This window comes from Myodes glareolus, chromosome 19 (genome assembly GCF_982192425.1).
Source record: "Myodes glareolus chromosome 19, mMyoGla1.1, whole genome shotgun sequence".
NCBI classification, from domain to species: Eukaryota; Metazoa; Chordata; class Mammalia; order Rodentia; family Cricetidae; genus Myodes; species Myodes glareolus.
In genome coordinates, this window is record NC_142044.1 from 37783447 (window position 1) to 37803060 (window position 19614).

The following is a 19614-nucleotide window of genomic DNA, read 5'->3' on the forward strand; positions in this document are numbered from 1 at the left end:
TGTTTACTGTAAACGTAAGAACACAGTAGCTGCTTCAGACTGGTGTGAAGGGGCAGCCAGGGTCGCAGAGGACCCCCCCTCCCCTGGGAGGACTACCAGCCTCCACTTTTGCACTGCGGAGCTCAACAGGTCTGAGCTTGAACAGTGACGCACAGGACACCAGACCATGAGCGCTAAGAAGCGAGGCAGTGAGCATGCCAAGGCCAGGGAACACTCCAGCTCATCCGGTTCCTAGGGGATCATGCACACCTGGCCAGGAACTTGGGGATTTTTTGACAGTGAAATGTAATAGCGTGAATCCAGTCACTGCCCAAATCCCAGCATCCTCCCTTCTCCAGCTGCTAGAGTCAGAAGGAACTATTTAGTGGCTTTCTTTTCATGTCTTTGCTCTCTTGGGATTTCACATCATGAGTGTGCACACACACAACACAGGTATAAACTATTTGGAAAGAATAGTAGACAGCAGAAATATTTCCTCATTGCCTAGCTCTGTGTGTGTGTGTGTGTGTGTGTGTGTGTGTGTGTGAGAGAGAGAGAGAGAGAGAGAGAGAGAGAGAGAGAGAGAGAGAGAGAGAGATGCTCTATGCATTTGGTGCCATGCCAAATCAAAATCTTTGGAGGTAAGAAAAGATAAATGTAACCAAGGACCTTGGACAGATTCTTTTTGTTGGTGACAAATAGAAATGGATCAAGGTGGAGTGGGGGGCAGGGTCTGCTGTCCCTTAGTGGCTGCTGGGGCTCAAGTTGTACCACACTCCATCTTCTGTCTTTTGCTGAGACCCAAACACTACATACAGCCTCTTTCCAGACTTTGGCTTAGGAACTTACTGAAGCCGGGATCACGGAAAGTCTGTCCAGACTGCTTTATTGTACTGCAAAGTCCAGTGCTCCCCACTTCTGGCTCCTCTTCAAGTGCTACCCAGAGACTGGCTGGAGAAGGCAGATACGACTTAAGGCGGCCCCAGTAGATACTTGGCAGCTACTTCCCAGTGGCCTTCCCTGTCCAGCGTCCATGCCTTCCCCAAGCAGGAGGACAGAGCCCAGAAAGTGCTAGGAGGCAGTGAGGAGACAGAAAGGAAGCAGGGACCAGGGACGGTGAGTTCCAGAGAGAGAGAGAGATGGAGGTGAGGAGAGGATGGGAGGAGGCTGTCTCCAGAGGGAGGCTGTGAGTGAGATGTACACCCTGAGAAAAAGCCCTGAGATAAAAGGCCCTAAGAGGCAACAGAGGCATAAAGTGATGAGTCCTTGAAAAATTGGCGAATAAGGCAGAGATACGGATCCCTGAGGTGAATTAAGCCCCAAAGTGGACCTGAGTCCAGGAGATGGTGGAGGCTGAGGTGAGGGAGGTGATGAGGAAGAAGCACTGAGCAGAGGGGCTCCTAGCGTGGAGAAGCCAAGAGTGAGAGGCAGTGCAGCTATGAGGTGAATACAAGTGCAGCTCAGTTCAGGCTTTGACACCAGTCTGGCAGCCACCAGTCCATCGGGACCAGATGGGTGCTACGAGTGCTGTATGGCAGTGATGCAGAGTCCTTGCCTCCTAGACCAGAAGACTCATTTTTTGCTTTTGAATGTACCCAGAATCTTGGGAACAAACTTGCCCATTTTACTGTCTCTGGTGTCCTCATCTGCCAGGTTGTCTCCTGCCCCAGTATTGCCAGCTTCCTCCTTTTTGCAGAAGACCTCGAAGCGACTGTAGACACGTTTTTCTTTGCGCATGCTCTCCATGCGGCGCAGGAGCCTGTCACGCTCCTCTGCGCTGGCCGGCAGGGTGCGACTGAGCCGGCCTTGTGTCCCTATGCTGTCTGAGCGGAAGATGGCTGAACACTTGTCCTTGTCAGACATGTCTGGAGTCAAGTCTCCTGCAGTTGTTGGGCGACCTAGTTCAGGACTGCTGTGAGCTGGGCCTGGAGCAGGGACTCCACGGTGCTTCTGGCCATGGGCACTGATTTGCTCCAGAATGGCCTTCGTGTCATCTCGCAGGTTGCTGCTGTATAAGGCATTGGCAGTAGCTGAAGCTAAGCGTACCTTTGAGCTTCTCTCTTCTGGGGCAGCCTCTGTGCTGTCACCCCGACCCAGCGAGGGCCGCCGGGGACTTTCAGGCTGCCCATTTTCCTGTGGGGCCGGGAAGCTGCCCTCATCCTCTCCTCGCCGCTCGCCCTTGGGGCTCAGCAACTGCCTAAGGCGGAGGGAGCCCTTTCGCAGGACTTCCATGGGGCCACCAGCCACCTCTTCCGTGGGCCCTGTCTTCGAAGACTCCCCAGCGAAGGTGAGACTGCCTCTACGCTCAGGGACAGGAGGCACCGGACTGCCCCTGCGTTCAGGCACTGGGGGCACTGGACTGGTCCTGCGCTCAGGTAGGGGCACCGGGCTGCCCCTGCGGTCTGGGTAGGGCGAAGTGGGACTCCCCTTCTGCTCAATCAATCCTGTGGTTGGGCTGCCCCTCCGAGTGGGGAGTCCAGATGTAGGGCTCGCCTTGCGCTCGGGGTGAGCTGGAGTGGGGCTCCCTTTTGGCTCAGAATAAGGCAACTGGTGCGTTCCGGGCCCTTCAAGTGGAGGGCTATCTCGCCCTTGTGGAGACAAGGAGCGACCCTGGGCGGAGAGCAAGCGTGAAGGCAGGCGTTCTGTGCTGCCCAGGGTGTCGAGCAGCTGCGCAGCGGTCAGTGAAGCTGCTCCTGGGTGTCGCTCTGCCTCCTGATGTAATTGCTGTGCGAAGGAGTCCCGCAAATCAAGCAAGCAACTTTCAAGGCTGCGGCGCTCAGTTCCCGCTCCTCCTGGTGCTACCACTTCCTCCCGCCAGGACTGGGCCACTACAGCCTTGCTGTGGCTGGAGGCAGTGATGGGACCACCTGCACCACCAGGGTCCCGGGCAGGGCCCTTGTATTTCTCCAGTAGCTCCGCCACTTTCGCCGAGGCGCTGGAACGAACAGCCTCTCCACTGGGACCCACAGTTTCACTGACTGTCTGCTCTTTGTGCAGCAGCTGTACTTTTTCTGTGGTGGCTCCTGTGGTCCCACCAGTACCCTCGGCCTGTGAGGCAAAGATGAGGGATGAGCGCAACCTGGAGCTGCGCTGGATAAGCGGATTCAAGCGTGAGCGGAAGGAGTCCTGCTTAACCAGACTTGTTTCCTCTGGGCCCTCTCGCTCGGAGCTGTCGCCACCACCGCTTCCTGAGCCTGGCTTTGGTCCCTTGGCTGGGAACGGTGCAGGAGTGCGGAAGGCGGAGGGGAGCAGGTCTCGGCCTCCAGGAGCCAGCACTTCATCTTCATAGGCCTCAGCCTCCATAGGCAGACCCTCCTCCCCACCATCACCATGGCAGCCGCTCAGGTAGGAAGCAACGCGCCATTGACGTAGCCCAGCCCGTCCCTCGGGTCCACCCCTGCGCTCAGGCTCCACCTCCGGAGTTGTGTCCAGGCCTTGTCTAGTGGATACTTGGCATGGAAAGCGCTGACCCAGGTTGGGACGTTGGGCCCCATTAGGTTCCACACCACGAGGGCCGGTTCCAAAGGCAGGATCCGAACCATGGCGTACCTCTCGAGAAGCGCTGGATGGAACATATTCTAGCCGTTGGTGCACATCAGCACCGAGTTCTGGGAAGCGGGGCCCAGAACCTAGTGCAAAGTCATCAGGGTCAGCAAAGCCAGGTCGGCCTGCACGAATCTTCTCGAAGAGACCCTGAGGGCGCGTGGGTGCAAACTGTGGATCCCACTGGTAATGCTGCTGGTAGAGTTGGTCACGTTGGAAGTGGCTGGTCTGGAAACGGAAGTCATCACCATGGCTGAGGAATGTTTGTCGTGACACCTGCCGTGCTGCTGCAAAGTTCTCCATGGCTCCAACTCCATCAGCTGCTGTGTAACTGTGCCGCTTGAAGGCGTCCATCTCCAAGTGCCGTGCCTGAAAGAAGCCCCGAGGGCCTGCTAGCTCTCCCATAGGTCCAGCCTCAGTGGGACGCGCCAGTGAGCGGTGCCCTGCGTGGGGCTCCAATGCACCCCCAGGCATACGCTGCAGCTCCTCACGGCGGAAGGCAGATAGGAAGTGGCGGTCAGGGTCTAGGAAAGAGGGGAAGCCCAGGCCTTCTTCCCGGGGCGGTGGGAATAGGAGGTGTGCCCGTTTAGGGAACGAAAAAGGTGTTGGTTGTCCAACCCCGGGGACGCCCACCAGAGGCCCAGCCCCGGAGTATGGAGTAAGTGCATAGGCATCCATGCGGGCTAGCATCCCAGCTGAGGGCACCAGTGGCTCTGACTGTGCGAAGAGGATGCGGAACTCCTCATCGAAGCTGGAGACCAGCTCTCCCTGGAACACATGAGCCAGGCTGCGGTGGATTTTCTCGAAGGACCACATGAAGCTGTGGGCAGGAGAGCAGAAGTCAGGGAGAGGAAGTAGGGCCACAAAGGCATCAGTTGGATAATCAGGGAATTGGGGTTTGTAAGGAGCGGGGGAGGGGGGGCTGAGGAGCTGTGGCAAGGAGGGCTTTACAGGAAAGAACTGCGACAACAGAGGAGGACTCTGTGGGGGAGGGCCAGGACTGAGGGAAACCCACTGGGCATACCTATAACTGCCGCTCATCACTACAGCACAGTCCACCAGCAAGAACTTCTCCTTCAGATGGCCCTTGAACGACTTCCCAGTGCGGCAGTAGTAGGTAGGCCCTGCCACTGTGCGCACACGCAGGAACTAGAAGAGAGGAGAGTCAGGTCTTCCTCAAAGGTATTTTTCCCTCCACTCCCCTGGCTTGGTCACTCACATCCACGTGGTGCAGGTTGACACGACACTTGTCCGCCATGTCTAGGAAGTGCTGAGCGTTCATTTCATCCAGCAAAATGTAGACTGGGACTCGCCTTGCAGCAGCCTCTAGCACTTCACTGAGCAGATCCACGTCAGTGAACATGTCCATCACCACAGCTACCACCTGGGAGGAGGTGGATATCAGGTCAGCCGCAGGGAAGGGTCCTGTCCTATCTCCGGCCACACTTTCACCCACAAGCACTGTAAAATGACCATTAGCTCACCCCAGGAGAGTGGCCACAACTGTGAGGGCAGTAAAAGGGACCCCCGTAGAGGGTCACAGCCAATACTTTTAAGGTACTTCATGGGGTGGGAGGTGGGGGCTGCAATCCTGGCCCAGTGTGTTCAGATCCCAAGTTGTCCTGGCAGACATGAGAACTTCAGACTTAATGAAGGATGGGGGGTTGTCACAACCTGGAGCTGGGACAGAACCTAGGCCTGCTACCTTACCTAGTCTTCCCAGGTTTTGTGCGAGTGTTTTTGTTTTTTAAATACAGGCTGGACTGTTACTACGTAGTCCAGGATGGCCTCAACCTCCCTGGGTTTTTGTTGTTTCTGTTTGGCAACTGCTTTGGGGGTAGGTTACTCTCATTTGGCCAGGTCTGAAGAGACCAATATGCCAAGTTTCTGGGTACTGGTCATGTTCCTGGGCAAACAAATGTATAGAGGCCACTAACCAAGTCCCAGGTGACAATGACAAACTGCAGTGACTTTCCTGCTGAGGTCTGGCTGGGCAGCCCTGGCTTCCCCAGCACAAGTTAAGCTTTTATTCTCCCCCACTCCCTCCTATTCATGTTTCAAGGTCCAGCTCAGGCTGCCCCTCACTATCCACTAAGCCCATGCCCATGATAATGCACCTGCTGGGCAGAGCGGATCATCCTCCGAGCTTCATCTTTGATGCTGGGGCTGTCAGGTGGCGGTGGCTGAACCAATGTGGTGACCTCTGTGCCTTGGAAGCCAAAGGTCAGGGGCCAGCCCAGGTCCAGTTCAGGCACAGCCTGGTCTGAGTTCACTGGCCAGTAGGTGCCTGAGGAACCATCCATGTCCACATCAGGAGGGCTGCCTTCAGGGGCTTCCCGGGCCACATACTGTGGGGGCTGCAGGTGGCGGCTCACATATTCCACTTCTTCAGGGCACAGGAAGTCAGGTGCCCCCTCAGATGCCAAGAAGCGGTTGTAGGCTTCTGTCCCACCCTCAGTCAGTGCATCCACGGCCAGTCGGTAGTATTCTTTGTAGTGAGGTGGCAGGTACCCAGGTGCAAATGGGTTGTCCCCCTGTGAGCTGCTCTGGGAGCGACGGGCCATGTTGGGGCCAGGGGCCTGGAGGAGCAGGAAGATGCGTTAACTAGGGGCAGTAGGACTCACTTACTTTACCCTCACGAGTGGACACACATAGTTGCCAGAGCTGCTAGATCGTGGGTTTAGCTTACGCCTGGGAGATTTTTGAGGGCTCAACCAAGATAGTCTCAGAAACAGTACCGTGGGCCATAGCAAGTCTCTGGGGGCAGCCATGGACCATTGATACTCAGCCTTAAATCCCCTTCCTGGGGCTGAGACTTTATTCTCAGCAGGGTCTCAAGGACTGCCAGCTTTTGCCCCATTCTAGGCAGGTAAGAGTTCCCACCTACCCCTCCTTTGGGGTCAATAGATTCATGGCCCATTTACTTTGTGGATCTTAAAATAAGTTGGTTAAGACACAGATCCAGTAGTGAGATTATCCCTCTCCCACTCCCCACCCCCCAGTGATTAGTCTTATTGGCCCATGCCTCTACTGCCTGAAGATCCGGGGCAGTGTTCTGGCCTGTTACCTTCACTGTACACACCTGGGAGGGGTGGCAAGACACTGTACCTGGCCCAAGGTGAGCACAGTGGAGTGGAGACTGACTCATCCAGGGTTGAAGGCCTTAACCCCACCCACACCTCTTCCCCGGGCCCACACCTGTATATTCCCACAGCCCCTGCGCTCATCTCTCTGCCCCAACTCCTAAACTTTTAACCTCTTCAGCCTTCGCTATGGTCCCATCTCAGCCCCTCCCTCATGGGGTCTCTACTCTATACCCTCCCAGACCCACCCGTCCTGACGTCAATAAAGGCATTCCCAAGACTCTGAATCACACCCTCTCCCCAATACGCTAAGAACGAAGGTAGGGCCTTTACCACACGGCTTGGGCCCAATTACCATGGGTGTTCCAGTACCACTGCTCTTGTTCTTCGGTGGCTGGGGGTGGGGGGAACAAACACAGAAGCTTGTGCTTGAGGAAGGCATTAGAAAAAGCAACCTAACACCCAGATTCCTGTACCTCTGGCTCTGGAAGTTGCCTTAGGGCAGGCTCACCCCATTCCCCATTGCTCCTCGGGTTTGGAACGGCTTGGGACTCTTGCCCTGCCTAGCACACAGGTTCCTGGATGTTAGTCTGGACTAGGAAAAGTAATTTTGCCCAGGAAGAGGAGTGGGCCAGTGATACTGCAGGATGGGCAACTAGCTGCTGTTTTAGGGGACACGTCTGATAACATTGGGGGTCAGGACTCTGCTATGTGTGACCCAGGGAGCTATAGTGTCTGCCATCCCTGGGGGCAACACATTAACAAGTCCAAATATGACAGAGCTTGGAGGCGGGGACACTCCTATGTCTACTTGCCCTTAGAAGAATGCTCTAAATTCCCTTTGGGGCACTGCCCTGACTGTAGGCCGTTGGTTTTCCTTCCTGTCTGCAGTGTGAGGTGTGGCACTCTTCTGGGGAGATCAAGGCAGACCACCTGGGGTAGGAATGCTGGTGTGTGTGCTTGGGCAGCCCCCATATTGCACCCAGACTTCGGCATGCTCACACTACCTGGAGCGTGCTCCCTTGGGGTACTTCCTGATATAAGGAAAACTGAGAACTGAAACCGACCGGCCTGTGGACTTCTGGCGAGAAACCATCGAAGACACAAATGGTTGGGAACGGGCCCTAGTCCTGAGTGGCCACTGTGGGACCTGGCCTCACATAGCGGCCACCCATGACCTCAAATGCCCTTCTGTTCTCTTACTGACAAACATTTCCCCCTTGACTATAGACTGGGCAGTGACCATTCCTATCAGCAATGAACCCCAACAGCCTGCTCGAAGACATTTGCCTATCCAAGCGGGGCCCTACTTAAGGAAAGAACCTATCCCACCCAAACCAATGACTCAGCAGGAATCTTCTGTTGCTGACCTCTGACCTGAAGCCACTCTCCAGGTCCTTCACCATTAGAAAATGTTCCCTCCCCTCCTACCTGACAGGAGGTAGCGTTTCGGCATCTGGAAGTGTGTGTGTGTGTGTGTGTGTGTGTGTGTGTGTCGGGGGGGGGGTCCTATGGGTAGCACCTTGAGCTACTACACAACGATGGTGACCAAGTAAGGGGTGGGCGGTAGGGGACATGAAACTGAGAGTTGGGAATTAGTGGGATGGGGCTCTAAGACCGGAAGTCGCTGAGTTACAGCTTGCGGGTTAGGCACTGAAAGGCCCCAAGGGTATTACTGTACCCCAGGAAGTTAGCCGCTACCCAGGCCAGGTGTCTTTATCAACCCATCCAGTTAAGGGATGAGGGACCAGGAGTTAGCAGACTCCAGTTTTCCCTGCCCTCCACACAGGGATTCAGCCCTGGACACCCTGATTCATGGCGGCTTGGGGAGAGGCTCCGGGAAAGGTACAGGTCTTGCCCAGTTAACAACTAGGCCGCGAAGACGAGTGTGTCGCACCCTTTCTTCTGCCTCCTCCTTGCCGGCATGCCCCTAGGACACCCCTCACTCAGTACCCCGGAGAGCAGTCACCCCGTCCCCGACCCAGCCCCACGCACGCTCTCACTGCACCGCCTAGCCCAGGTCCCGAGATCAGATCCAGGTACCGCGCGCGGAGGTCCCGGCCTCCAGTCCTGCGCGCTGCGCCGTACCCGGCCCGCGCCGGGGAAGGGGCCCTACCTGGCCAGGTGAGCAGGGTCTCGGCACAGGGGCAGCAGGAGCCCACCGCCGCCCAGCGGCCTCGCGGTCTGGTCCGTCCGGCAGCCACTCCCCGCCGCGGCCCGCCCGCTCGTTCGGCCTGATTCACGCGCCCGCCCCCGCCCCGCCCGCGCTCTGCCTCCTGCCTGCCCGGGCAGCACCTGGGCGGGGCGGCCCCACCCCGACGCGCCCGCATTCCTACGCCCTCCGCGGCCCGGACCCCGGCCGCGACCCCCGAGTTCCCCAGTCTGGCCTCGCTGGCGCACCGGGCCCCCAGCCCCAAGCGCGACCCTCGAGCGCTCCGGTGGCGCCCCAGAACTGCGCCCCGGACTCTGGCCAGCGCCACTCGGTACTGCCGGCGCTTCTTCTTTCAGGACCCCGAAGTCCCTTGAACCCATAGTTCAACGGGTAGCGCAAACGGATAGTTGGAAGCCCCTACTGCCGACCCCTGACCCTCGCCCCGGAAGTTGGGGTGACTCGGAAGTTCCGGCTTAGTCGCTAGGAAACTGACCAGCCCGACGTGAGGGGCGGGGCTTCTGGCCTCCACGTTGCGAGTGGCAGGTGAGGCAGGTAAGGCCGCAGACGCGGAATGACCGCCTTACAGCGCACGGACACACCTCTGGTTTCCCCACTTCACTCCCTGCAGGCTCGTCCTCTCTCATGAGACCGACGGCATAGGAACTCCGCGGGCTTTCCCACCCATATGCCCAACCACATAGGGAATTCTGTGCGCACACACCCCTGTACCGATGGGACACCCTCAGACGCAAGGGGACCTCGGATGACCCACAAGCAGAAGCCCCTCCGCCACACAGAATCCCGCACACCAAGCTCCACCCCTCATCTCACGTTAAGAATCCCTCCTTGAACCATCATCCCAACCATGGTCCTGGCACCCATTGATCGTGTCTTCCCGCACACCAGTTGAAGGCACAGGGGTCTCTTCTTCACACCTGTGCATTAAAGAGTCTGCACTCAGGATGCTGCAACCCTCTATAGACAGGGAACTTCATGTACATATCAACCCCACACATCACCCATACACCTAAGCACTTAGTTCCTCCTCGATCTCTAGTCTGCCCAGTTTTTCCTCTAACCCATTTCCCTACTTAGGCCCTGGCCTGAATTCAATGTGTACAAGCCAGATCCCCATCCACCAGTTCTTCTGCCCCGAATTCTCAATGTCTGTAAGGTAGCCTTCAGTCACTTTCTGGCCCTATTTTCAGGATAACATTTTGTTAATTTTATTCCCAAATGTTCCTGTGGCCCCAGCGGGGTGGGAACATAGGAGTATGGGTTGCGCTACCTGGGTTTCCTATTCGTTGGGCCCTAGGAGGGGGTTCTAAAGCCCTGGAGGACCCTAACACAGGCTGGAGTGGAAAGAAGACTCTTCCCAGGGGGAATGAATGGGGTCCACTTTGTATACTAGGGGGAAGAGCATTGCTTCCAGAACCATACAGCAGTCTTCTGAGGCAAGAAGGAGATGGGGTGTGAGGGTGGAGAGGGGTTGGGTTCAGCATACCCACACTGGGGGCAGTTGAAGCCATGCCTTCCCAGCCCAGGCTCTTCAGCTGGTAGCCCAGCGATTTAGAAACTAGTACCAGAAGGCAGATCTGTGGTTTCCAGCAGGGAGACAGAGGCAGGATTGTAGAGGACAGGCACACAAGCATAAAGAGAGACATCCTCTTGCCAGGAATCCTTGCTCAAACTACTGGGAATATACTCAGATAGCCAGGGGCAGGCAGGTGGACCAAGAAACTGGCTGGGAATGTGCTGGAGGCCCATGCTCCTGCTGTGTGCATGCTCACTCGGGGCCAGGGCAGCATGTCCACTGCCTTGCCCTCTGCTGTTCTGAACATACCCTCCCTGGACTTTTCCTTCCCACCCTCAGGAGAATGAGCAGTAAGAAGGGGGGGCCCAAAGCTGCACCGGGGAAGGGGCAGGCGCCCCTCCCTGGGTCCAAGCTTCGAGCTGCTGCTGGTGAGTGCACCCTCTGACCTCCAGGGCACTGCCCCAACACTGACCCTGAGACCACTAGGTACATAGGACTCTTCTGAGAAACCCTTCTCTCCAAGTCGCCTTCAGGGCTTGGGCATGATGGATCTGATGGTTTAAAGCCCAGACATCCACTGTAGCCTGGACCTCTAGAGCTGGGGTGGGGAGTGGGCACAGGGTTCAGAAGGACACAATGTTAGAGGTAAGAAAGGGGTCAGCGGGAGACTGGAGGGGCAGATGGTTTAAAAACAATATTGAAGCTGGGCGGTGGTGGCGCACACCTTTAATCCCAGCGCTTGGAAAGCAGAGGCAGGAGGATCTCTGAGTTCGAGGCCAGCCTGGTCTATAGAATGCATTCCAGGATAGCCAGGGCTACACAGAGAAACTCTCTCTTGAAAACAACAACAACAACAAAATCAATATTGAAAAAGCAGGGCTTAGATCCAAGCTGGGACTCTTCATGAGAAGTGCTTGTCCGCTCATTGTCCCACAGTCCCACCTCACCCTTTTCCCTTCAGATCACCTCTCCCAGCATTCCCAGGCTGGAAGGTTACAACAAGACTGGGCTGTCTTCGTAGAGCATCAGAAAATACTCTCCTGCTCCCCGTGCCTACCCTCCTTCAGCCCTTATCACCCCTTCACTCCTACTCCCATTCATTCTGCCATGGCTGTGAGCATCCTCCAGGCTGTCTCAGGCTCTGCACCCAGACTTGCCTGGAGTTTGTGCCTGCTGCAAGAGTACCCACCCAGACCTGGATGCGACCCCGCGTCTTAGACCAGGCAGTGCCAGATTCCTTGGCTCTGGCAGGATGTGGTGACTCCACACCACGCTGGGGTGAAATCCTAGTTGCCCAAAATAGCCCCAGCTGCGTCTGAGGCCAGTCTTCCTCCTGGAATGAGGATAATGGGTACCAGCATTGCGTGCTGCGTCTGTGATCTCAAGCCCTGGGCACCAAGCTGCAGTAAACAGGGGGCAGGGCATGTGGACTGCACAAGAAGCTGTCCAGCATACTTGGGGTGGGGACTGTTTCTCATTTCTGTTGCTGTCTGTCAGCCTCACCCCATGCCGTACTATGCATATTGCCCTGGACAGCTCCTGTAGCTTATGCCCTGGTCTCCTGACACCTCCATCCCCAAACAAGCTCTCTCCCACAATGGCCTCTGCCTACCAAGCACTGTGTTGTCCTTCGTCTGGGCAAACATTCTGTGTAGTGGGCATCAGCCTCCCTAGGCTTAGAGGCCCACAGAGGTTCTGCAGCCACCCTGCCTCCCAGCCCTCACACATCTGTAAGATACTGGAGTATCCACTGCACCATCAGACTGCCCAAGCCCCTGCCCAGAGCCCTCTAGGCCTTACCTGGCCTTGGGTTTGCAGTGCCTCCAGGCCCTCACTCCGAAGCTGCTCCAGGGCCACAGCCAGCTGCAGCCCCTCCATGTGCACCCAGGCCTGCTCCTCCTGCAGCTGCTGCAGCCACAGCTGCTCCTCCTGCAGCTGCTGCAGCCACAGCTGCTCCTCCTGCCACAGCTGCATCTGCAGCTGGACCTGCCGCCTCCGGTCCTCCAGCAGGAGTTGCTCCTGGGCTAAGCATAGCTGGACTTCGTGGAGTCTCAGCAGTTCAGGGCCCAGGGCTGGCATGTGGGCCCCGGCTCCACAGCCCTCCATGTGCTCAGGGGCCAGCACCAGCTTGGATTCCACAGCTGTGGCCTGAACTGGCCTCCAGGCTGCCTGTAGCTGCTCTGGCCTGGTGGCCCTGGAGTTTCCCTGAGGAGCCGGCTGGGTGCTGGTCACGTGCGCTGTCAGGGCCACCCCCACCTGGTCCTGAGGGCCCCCTGTGTTGGGGGGCGGGGGCTCAGCCTCAGGGCGCTGCTGCCCAGCTGCCCGCTGGGCCCTGCCCACCCTCTTGCCTCGGGGCTTTCGAGCTCGACCTCGTTTCCCAGACATGGCCAGGGATCCAGTGCTCCTTTCACCAGGTGTCTGCTCCCCAGGGGCCTGGCTCATCCACTGGCCTTGTTGGGGAGCTCAGAGGACATCCCAGAGGCCACAGTAGGCTGCTTGCTCTCAGCCAGGCTCAGCCCTCTTTTCCTGCTGTCCCAAGTGACTGCGTTGCCCCTTGGCCTGGTGTCCGCAGCACAGCACAGGGCCCTGGCTCTGCCTGTAGGCCCCACAGGCCCCACTCTGTGGCACTGGGCCACACCAGGGAGTTTATAGGGACTTTGGCGGCACAGTGGCTCACCCTAGTCAAGGAGGCTGACTAACAACGTGCTGACACAGGGTGCGGGACTTCACAGGCCACAGACTTCACTGGCCAGACTGGGAGGGAGACTAAGAAACTGGGGGCGGCTCTCAGTAGCTAGACTGCCGCTTAAGGACGTGTCTGGTCCTGCCTGGGCGTCACCAAGGCCCCCCACCCCCTTCACCCCACCCTCGGTCGCGGGAAACTCAAACTGTCCACAGAGCCAAGAGCTGCATCTCAAATGCACCAACCCTGAATGCCCAGACCCTCACTGACCATAGACTATCCCGACCCAACTGACCACTGGAGCCCCAAACCTACCCAGATGAACCCTGCTGCACTTGAGCTGGCCTGGGGAACTGGCCAAAGATGAAAGGCCACCATAGCCCCAGCATGAAATACTTGGGCTACACTGTGGGCTAGTGAAGACACTGAGCCTTCAAAAGCCTAGATAAAGCGAGTCTAGCTCGACTCCTAGGATGGGGTGTGGGACCTGACTACTGTCATGATTAGAAGTCCAGCTCCCCCTTTGAATTAAAACAAGACCCAAGGGACCCTTACAAGGCCCACCTGTTAGTCCCAGGGGCGAAGCTGGGGGTCCAGGACCAAGTCTCATCTGAGCCTTCCTTCCCAGGCCTCCTGTTTCGAGGCGTTGCTCCAGGTGACATCCTCCCCAGTGGTTCCCCAGCCCCAGCCCGCTGACTCACACCCACGCCCAGGGCCTCATCCCAGCCAGCTCTGCTTCACTGGCCAGACTGGTTTTCCTGGCCCAGCCCTGCTCAACATACACTCCCATCCATCCTGCCCTTGCCCAGGAACCTCAGGAGCAGACAGAGAGCACCTGTCTGGAGCAGAGCTGGGCAGAGGCTTTGCTGAAGGGCATGGAGAATGGCAGAGGCATTGTTTGGGTGGGAGACAGCAGTCAGGACAATGAAGGGCACACTTTTTAGGGGCTTTTACATGCCCAGGCCCAGGGTTTCAGTTCCGGGTCCAGGGGTAGGTGTGCCTATTGGTTCTTAATATTACCAGGCTAAGATGTATTTGCTGTTGGAAGACGCTGCTCATTAAAGTTGTGGCATATGCTGGCCTCATGAGGCCTTCCCTAATAGCCTAGAAACAAGCCTAGCTGGTGTCCCATAAATGCCACCTGAAGTTGATGGGATGAGGGACAACTCATATCCTAACACTTCTACTACCTTCCCTCAGGGAAGCCGAAAGAGAATCGCCAGGTGCAGAGAAAGACAGGCCAACCAGCCAAAGAGTCCTACTCTGAGAACCCCAAGGTTCCTGCAGGTGAGATCCTGGGGGTCCTACCTCTGCTAAAGGGTGGGCTGACAGTAAAGGGACTGCCAAACATGCATAGTATGCACAAAATATGTGTATCTACATATGCACACATGTGTATGCATGAATGTGCAAGGGCATGTGTGCATTTGTGTATCCGTGTGTGTGCATATCTTCCATGCAGTAGGCCAGAAGCTCTCAGAGAAGTCCCCTTCCTATGCCTTGCTAGCCTGTGGCTTCAGTCTGCCTCCCAATGATAGCATGAATCTCCTGTCCTGAGCGTGTCGCCCTCTGGCGGCAGTAAAGTGATCCAGCCATGGACCGTGTTTGGGGTGCCCCATTGTAGAGTCTAGAGTCCTGTGCCTGCTTTCTGGGCTCCAGTGCCTATGGACAGGACTGGATCTGTCCAACCTGCTCACCTCCTGGCTCTGGCCCCGGCTCTGTGTGATGTTTCCAAGGTTTCCAACCTAACAATTAGGTTAAGATCTCAACAACAGCATCTCAACCCCTCCTCAGTTACTCCTAACTCCCCTTTCGGTGTCTTGAAGCCAGCACATCAGCCAATTCCTCTAAACTCACCCCAGTGTCCCTCCATCCACAATGCTCCCAGTGTCTGATGCCTGGACCCATTCCAGCCGACCCCGGTGTTCGATACTTTTCCTGCCTGGTTTCCAGGTCTCACGGAGCCTCAGATGCCTGCCCTCATCTGGCTGCTGCCTCACCTTGCCCTATGCCTCTCCCTCCCGGTCCTGAGCGCAGCCCCAGTGTGTACAACGCTGGGAGATGCTGCACCTGTGTTGCTTGTGAACAACGATTTCTCTTGTGAACCTCCTCCATTCCATCCTCAGGTGCTGGGATAAGGAGGCAGCCTTGTCCTGGACACAGGATGTACATGAGACCTGAAGGTTGTTCTAGCGTGGTTTCTTATGCCTGATGCCATGACCCTGGGCTCTGTGTAGCTCAGGGTCTTGAGTCCTGAAACACAAGCAGAGACAAATGTGTGGGGATGCAGTCCCCAGCAGAGATTCATATCAGCGAGGCCAACAGGAGAAATCAGTGTCCTCCAGAAGGACCCGTGCTATTTGTCACACTGCAGCACCGCCCGCATAGCCCCTAGCTGTTGCACATCCTGGAAGACCTACAGTGGTCAGGAGCATTACTGCTGGGGTTTGGGAATGCATGTACAAAGTACATTTCGTTTGACCAGGGATTCTGTATCCATGTTCCTAAGAGGTGCTGATCCGGATTTTCTTGTGGTTTCTTTGCCTGGCTTTAGTATCAGGGGACTCTGGCCTCATAGTTTCTTCTTCAGATTTATTTATTTAATATATTTACGTGTATGCCTGCCTACATTTATGTGCACCGTGTGCATACAGGTGGCTGCTGAGGCCAGAAGGCATTAGATCCTCTGGAGCTGAAAGTACAATGGTTTTAAGGCACCTGATGAGGGTGCTAAGAACGGAGCTCTGGGTTCTCCGGAAGAGCAGTAATAGCTCTTAACTGTGGCCCCAAACCTTTTAAGAATTTATTTTTTGTAGCTAAAATTATGTGTACGTAGGGTGGTGTGTACGTGTAAGTGGTGCCCACAGAGGCCAGAGGTATTGGACCCCTGAGGCTGGATGTACAGGAAGGTATGAACTTCACATAGGTGCTTGGAACCAAACCTACTGAACCTCTTTGACCCTGCTGGGAGAGAGAATTCAGTCTCTACTACCCATGAGTCTATCCTGACTTACATTCATTCCTTTACAGTAATTTTTATTTTTGCAGAATCAGTAGTATGATTCATTTTTCCTATTAAAAAAAAGGTTTTAGTTTTTATTTTTAGCTATGTGTATGAATCTTTGTTTATGGACTTGTATGCATATGTGTGATGGGTCCCCTGGAGCTGAAATTACAGGTAGTTGGGGGAGGCCTGATGTAGGTGCTGGGAACCAAACCAGGGTCTTCTGCAAACAGCAAGTGCTCTTGCTGCCCAGCTGTATCTCCAGTCACACCCACTTTCATTTCTGACCTTACTGTTTGTATTTTTTCTACTTCTCTTTGTCTGTATAGTTAATGGTTTATGAATTTCGTTTTTGTTTGTTTGTTTGTTTGTTTGTTTGTTTTTGAGACAGGATCTCACTACATAGCACTGGCTAACCTGGAACTCAGGCTGGCCTTGAACTCTCTAATCTGTTTGCCTCTGCTTCCCAAGTACTAGGTTTAAAGGCTTGCACCACCACACACAGCTTGTTGATAGTTTCAAAATACCAACTTTTGGTCTCACGGATTTTTGTTTTTTTCCATTTTGTTTCTGTCTAATTCGTATTTTCCTCCCCTCTGCTATCTTTTGAGTTTAGTTTAGTTTTCTTTTTCTTGTTCTGTAAATCGTTAAGGTGGGATGCTGGTTTGAGGTCTGTCTTGCTTAATACTGTAATGTCAAATGTCTAATTCCTTTCAGCACTACTTTTACCTCACCTGGTAGATTTGATGTGACGTGTTTTCACTGATTGCTAAGAATTTCCTAATCTCCCTTGTGATTTTGTCTCTGATCCCTTGCTTAAAATGGCATAGCCTGCTGGGCACTGGAAGTGTGTTACACACCTTTAATACCAGCACTCAGGAGGCAAAGACAGGCAGATTTCTGAGTTTGAGGCCATGCTGGTCTACAGAGTGAGTTTCAGGACAATCAGGGCTACACAGAGAAACCCTGTATTGAAAAACCAAAGCCAAAACCAGGAAAAAAGACATATCTTAACCCCCACATTCTGTGCATGTTCCAATTTTATTCTAGTCTGTCATCGGCCTCTACTTCATCCCACTGTGGTCAGGGCAGATGCTCTGTATCATGTCTGCCTCTGAGGACAGGTGGAGCTCTGTGGCAGAGCACGTATCTGCCAAGGAGTCATGGAGACTCATTCTGCGGCCTGCCCCACATTCCAAGATAATATCCCCTGTGCACTTGGGCATCGTGTGTGAGTGGGGGTTGGGCAGTGGTGCACTGGCTCCCAAGGCTTTCGTATGTCAAGAACTCTACTTCTTCTCTTACTTCTGTCTAATGTTCTGCTTGTGTTAGGGACACAGCAGTTCCAGCTACTGCTGTAGAGTTGCTTCCTCCTTGACTCTGAGGCTTTTTTCTGCACATTGGTGGTTCATCATCGCATTCATGCATACTTAGAACTGGCTTGTATTATTAAAACTTTTGATTATATAATGTCATGTGTTTCCTCTTTTAAGCCTTTTTGTATTGTTATTAGCATATATTACTTATTGATTAATTGTATAGCAATTGTACATTCTGACATTTTCATATAGATATGTAATGTATTTTGATCACATCCACCCTCAACTCTTGTCCCCTCTCACCTTCACTAATCCCCATCTTCTTTCCAACCAGTCCTCCTTCTACTTTCATATTGTGTGTGTGTGTGTGTGTGTGAGAGAGAGAGAGAGAGAGAGAGAGAGAGAGAGAGAGAGAGAGAGAAGCCGTTTCACTAGGGTTGCTTATAGGAATGTGAGTGAGGGATTATTTACGGGAGCTTGGGTACCTCATCTACCTTATCAGTGGCTACACCAATGACAATATCTCTCCTTTCCCCAGCAACTGTGAACTGACCATAGGTCTCAGAGTGGGGCCTTGTGAGTTCCCTCCCCACACTGCACAGTGTGATATTGATGGACCCAGTCTTGAGCAGGTCTTGTGTAGATAATCACTGCTATGAGTTAAGATTATACTATACGGCTGGGTGGTGGCAGCGCACACTTTTAGTCACAGCACTCGGGAGACAGAGGCAGGCGGATCTCTGAGTTCAAGGCCAGCCTGGTCTACAGAGTGAGTGAGTTCCAGGACAGTCAAGGCTACATGGAGAAACCCTGCCTCAAGAAACCAATTTTTATATATTATATATATATATATATATATATATATATATATATATATATAATATCCATGTCCTCCCTGGAAGACAACATATACAAAAGTTCACCCCCTTCCACTGTTTATGTTATTTCTTCTGTCTCCTCCGGAATGTTCCCCAAGCCTTGCAGAGGATGATATAGCTGTCCTGTTTATGGCTCAGCCTCAGCACTTTGACCAATTATGAGTCTCTGCAGTTACTGCTGCCCACTGCAAAACAACAACAAAAACTCTTCCAACTGAAGCTGACAGCAGCGCTCGTCTATGCGCAAACATAATTAGTCACATCACACCCATTTACCAAAACAACAGCAGTGTCTTCCCCACTAGGGTCCATGACCTCACCAGCCACGGCTTTACCCAGGTTTACAGTGCTAGCTGTGCTCCCTCCACTGGAGCAGGCCTCGAACCCAACCAGAAAGCAGTTGGCTACCCCACAACAGACTTCCTCTGCTGCACCAATGGACACACCGTGCCTGGAGAGTCAGCGTGTCATAGTTAAGGTCCGCGGCTGTGTTAGACCGTTGGTGACAATCCTCCCCAGCAGCCTGCACAGCACCTTCCAGCATAAGAGGACAAGCCAGTGGGAGAGAGCTTCCAACTTGGTCCCAGCTTGACTTCTCTGTGTCCTGTGACCACAATACATGGTATCTTCAGCAACAGGTTTTTAATTTTTTTATTACTTTATTATCCTATTTGGGTTACAGGGATCAAACTCAGATTGTCAGGCAAGCTTCTTTACTACTCATCATTTTTTTTTGTTTTTTTTTTTTGTTGTTTGTTTGTTTAGACTGTTCTGGAACTCACGCTGTAGACCAGGCTGGCCTCGAACTCAGAGATCTGCCTGCCTCTGCCTTCTGAGTGCTGGGATTAAAGGCTTGAGCCACCCACCACCTATATTTTTTTATTTAAAGTTTGTTTCATCTACTAATAACATAGGCCCTCATGTTTTCTTACATTAAATATTTCTGCTTATTTATGTGTGTATGTGCGTGTGTATGTAGGCAAGCACATGATTTCTACAGTCCTTGTGTGGAGGTCAGAGAACAGCTTGGGGGAGCTGGTTCTCCCATTACACTCTTTGGATACTTGTGAATCGGGGATTGAGCTCAGGTCCTCGGACTTGGCGGCAAGCTTTTGCCCTCACCTACTGTCAGCCCCACCATTACTCCCTTTTGGTTACTGGAGTGGAGGAAGCTCTGAGCAATGAAGTTCTGAATGAATGTGTGCTGTTGACGTGGGCACAGCCATGACAAGGACCTAGGACTCAGACCGATGGGAAACTGACAAAACCTATCCCCTTGCGGGTCAGGCTAGGGAACGGCAAAGCCTTCTTCCTTTGGTCTATGTATGAGTGTATGTGTACAAAGGCACAATTGGTCAGTGTGTTAAAACTAGCATCCACAGCTTTGTCCTCCTAGTCTTTACAGTCTGAGACTAGCTAACCCCTCCCCCTGTGCTGTA

General features: G+C 54.2%; 2 protein-coding genes across 4 annotated transcripts in view; one reads left to right on the forward strand and one right to left on the reverse strand.

The window, feature by feature from the left end:
- Nucleotides 1-839: 839 nt before the first annotated feature.
- Sack1h (scaffolding CK1 anchoring protein H) lies at nucleotides 840-13665 on the reverse strand. 3 transcript variants are annotated; one of them, XM_085678286.2, is made up of 5 exons: nucleotides 13539-13665; nucleotides 5640-6101; nucleotides 4742-4906; nucleotides 4547-4671; nucleotides 840-4342 (listed from the first exon to the last, which is right to left on the reverse strand). In XM_085678286.2, the coding sequence occupies exons 2-5, from the start codon at nucleotides 6084-6086 to the stop codon at nucleotides 1552-1554; spliced, it is 3528 nt and encodes a 1175-aa protein (XP_085534412.1). In that variant the 5' UTR covers nucleotides 6087-6101; nucleotides 13539-13665; the 3' UTR covers nucleotides 840-1551. The 3 variants fall into 3 exon arrangements, with proteins under 3 accessions (XP_085534412.1, XP_085534411.2, XP_048310439.2); XM_085678285.2 differs by lacking the exon at nucleotides 13539-13665 and adding an exon at nucleotides 12092-13101; XM_048454482.3 differs by lacking the exon at nucleotides 13539-13665 and adding an exon at nucleotides 8722-8857.
- Iqank1 (IQ motif and ankyrin repeat containing 1) overlaps nucleotides 8943-19614 on the forward strand; it is a 33996-nt gene continuing 23324 nt past the window's right edge. The window contains 3 exon segments of the mRNA XM_085678287.2: nucleotides 8943-9309; nucleotides 10631-10719; nucleotides 14175-14261. Coding sequence (XP_085534413.2) covers nucleotides 10635-10719; nucleotides 14175-14261 — 172 coding nt within the window. The 5' untranslated portion in view covers nucleotides 8943-9309; nucleotides 10631-10634.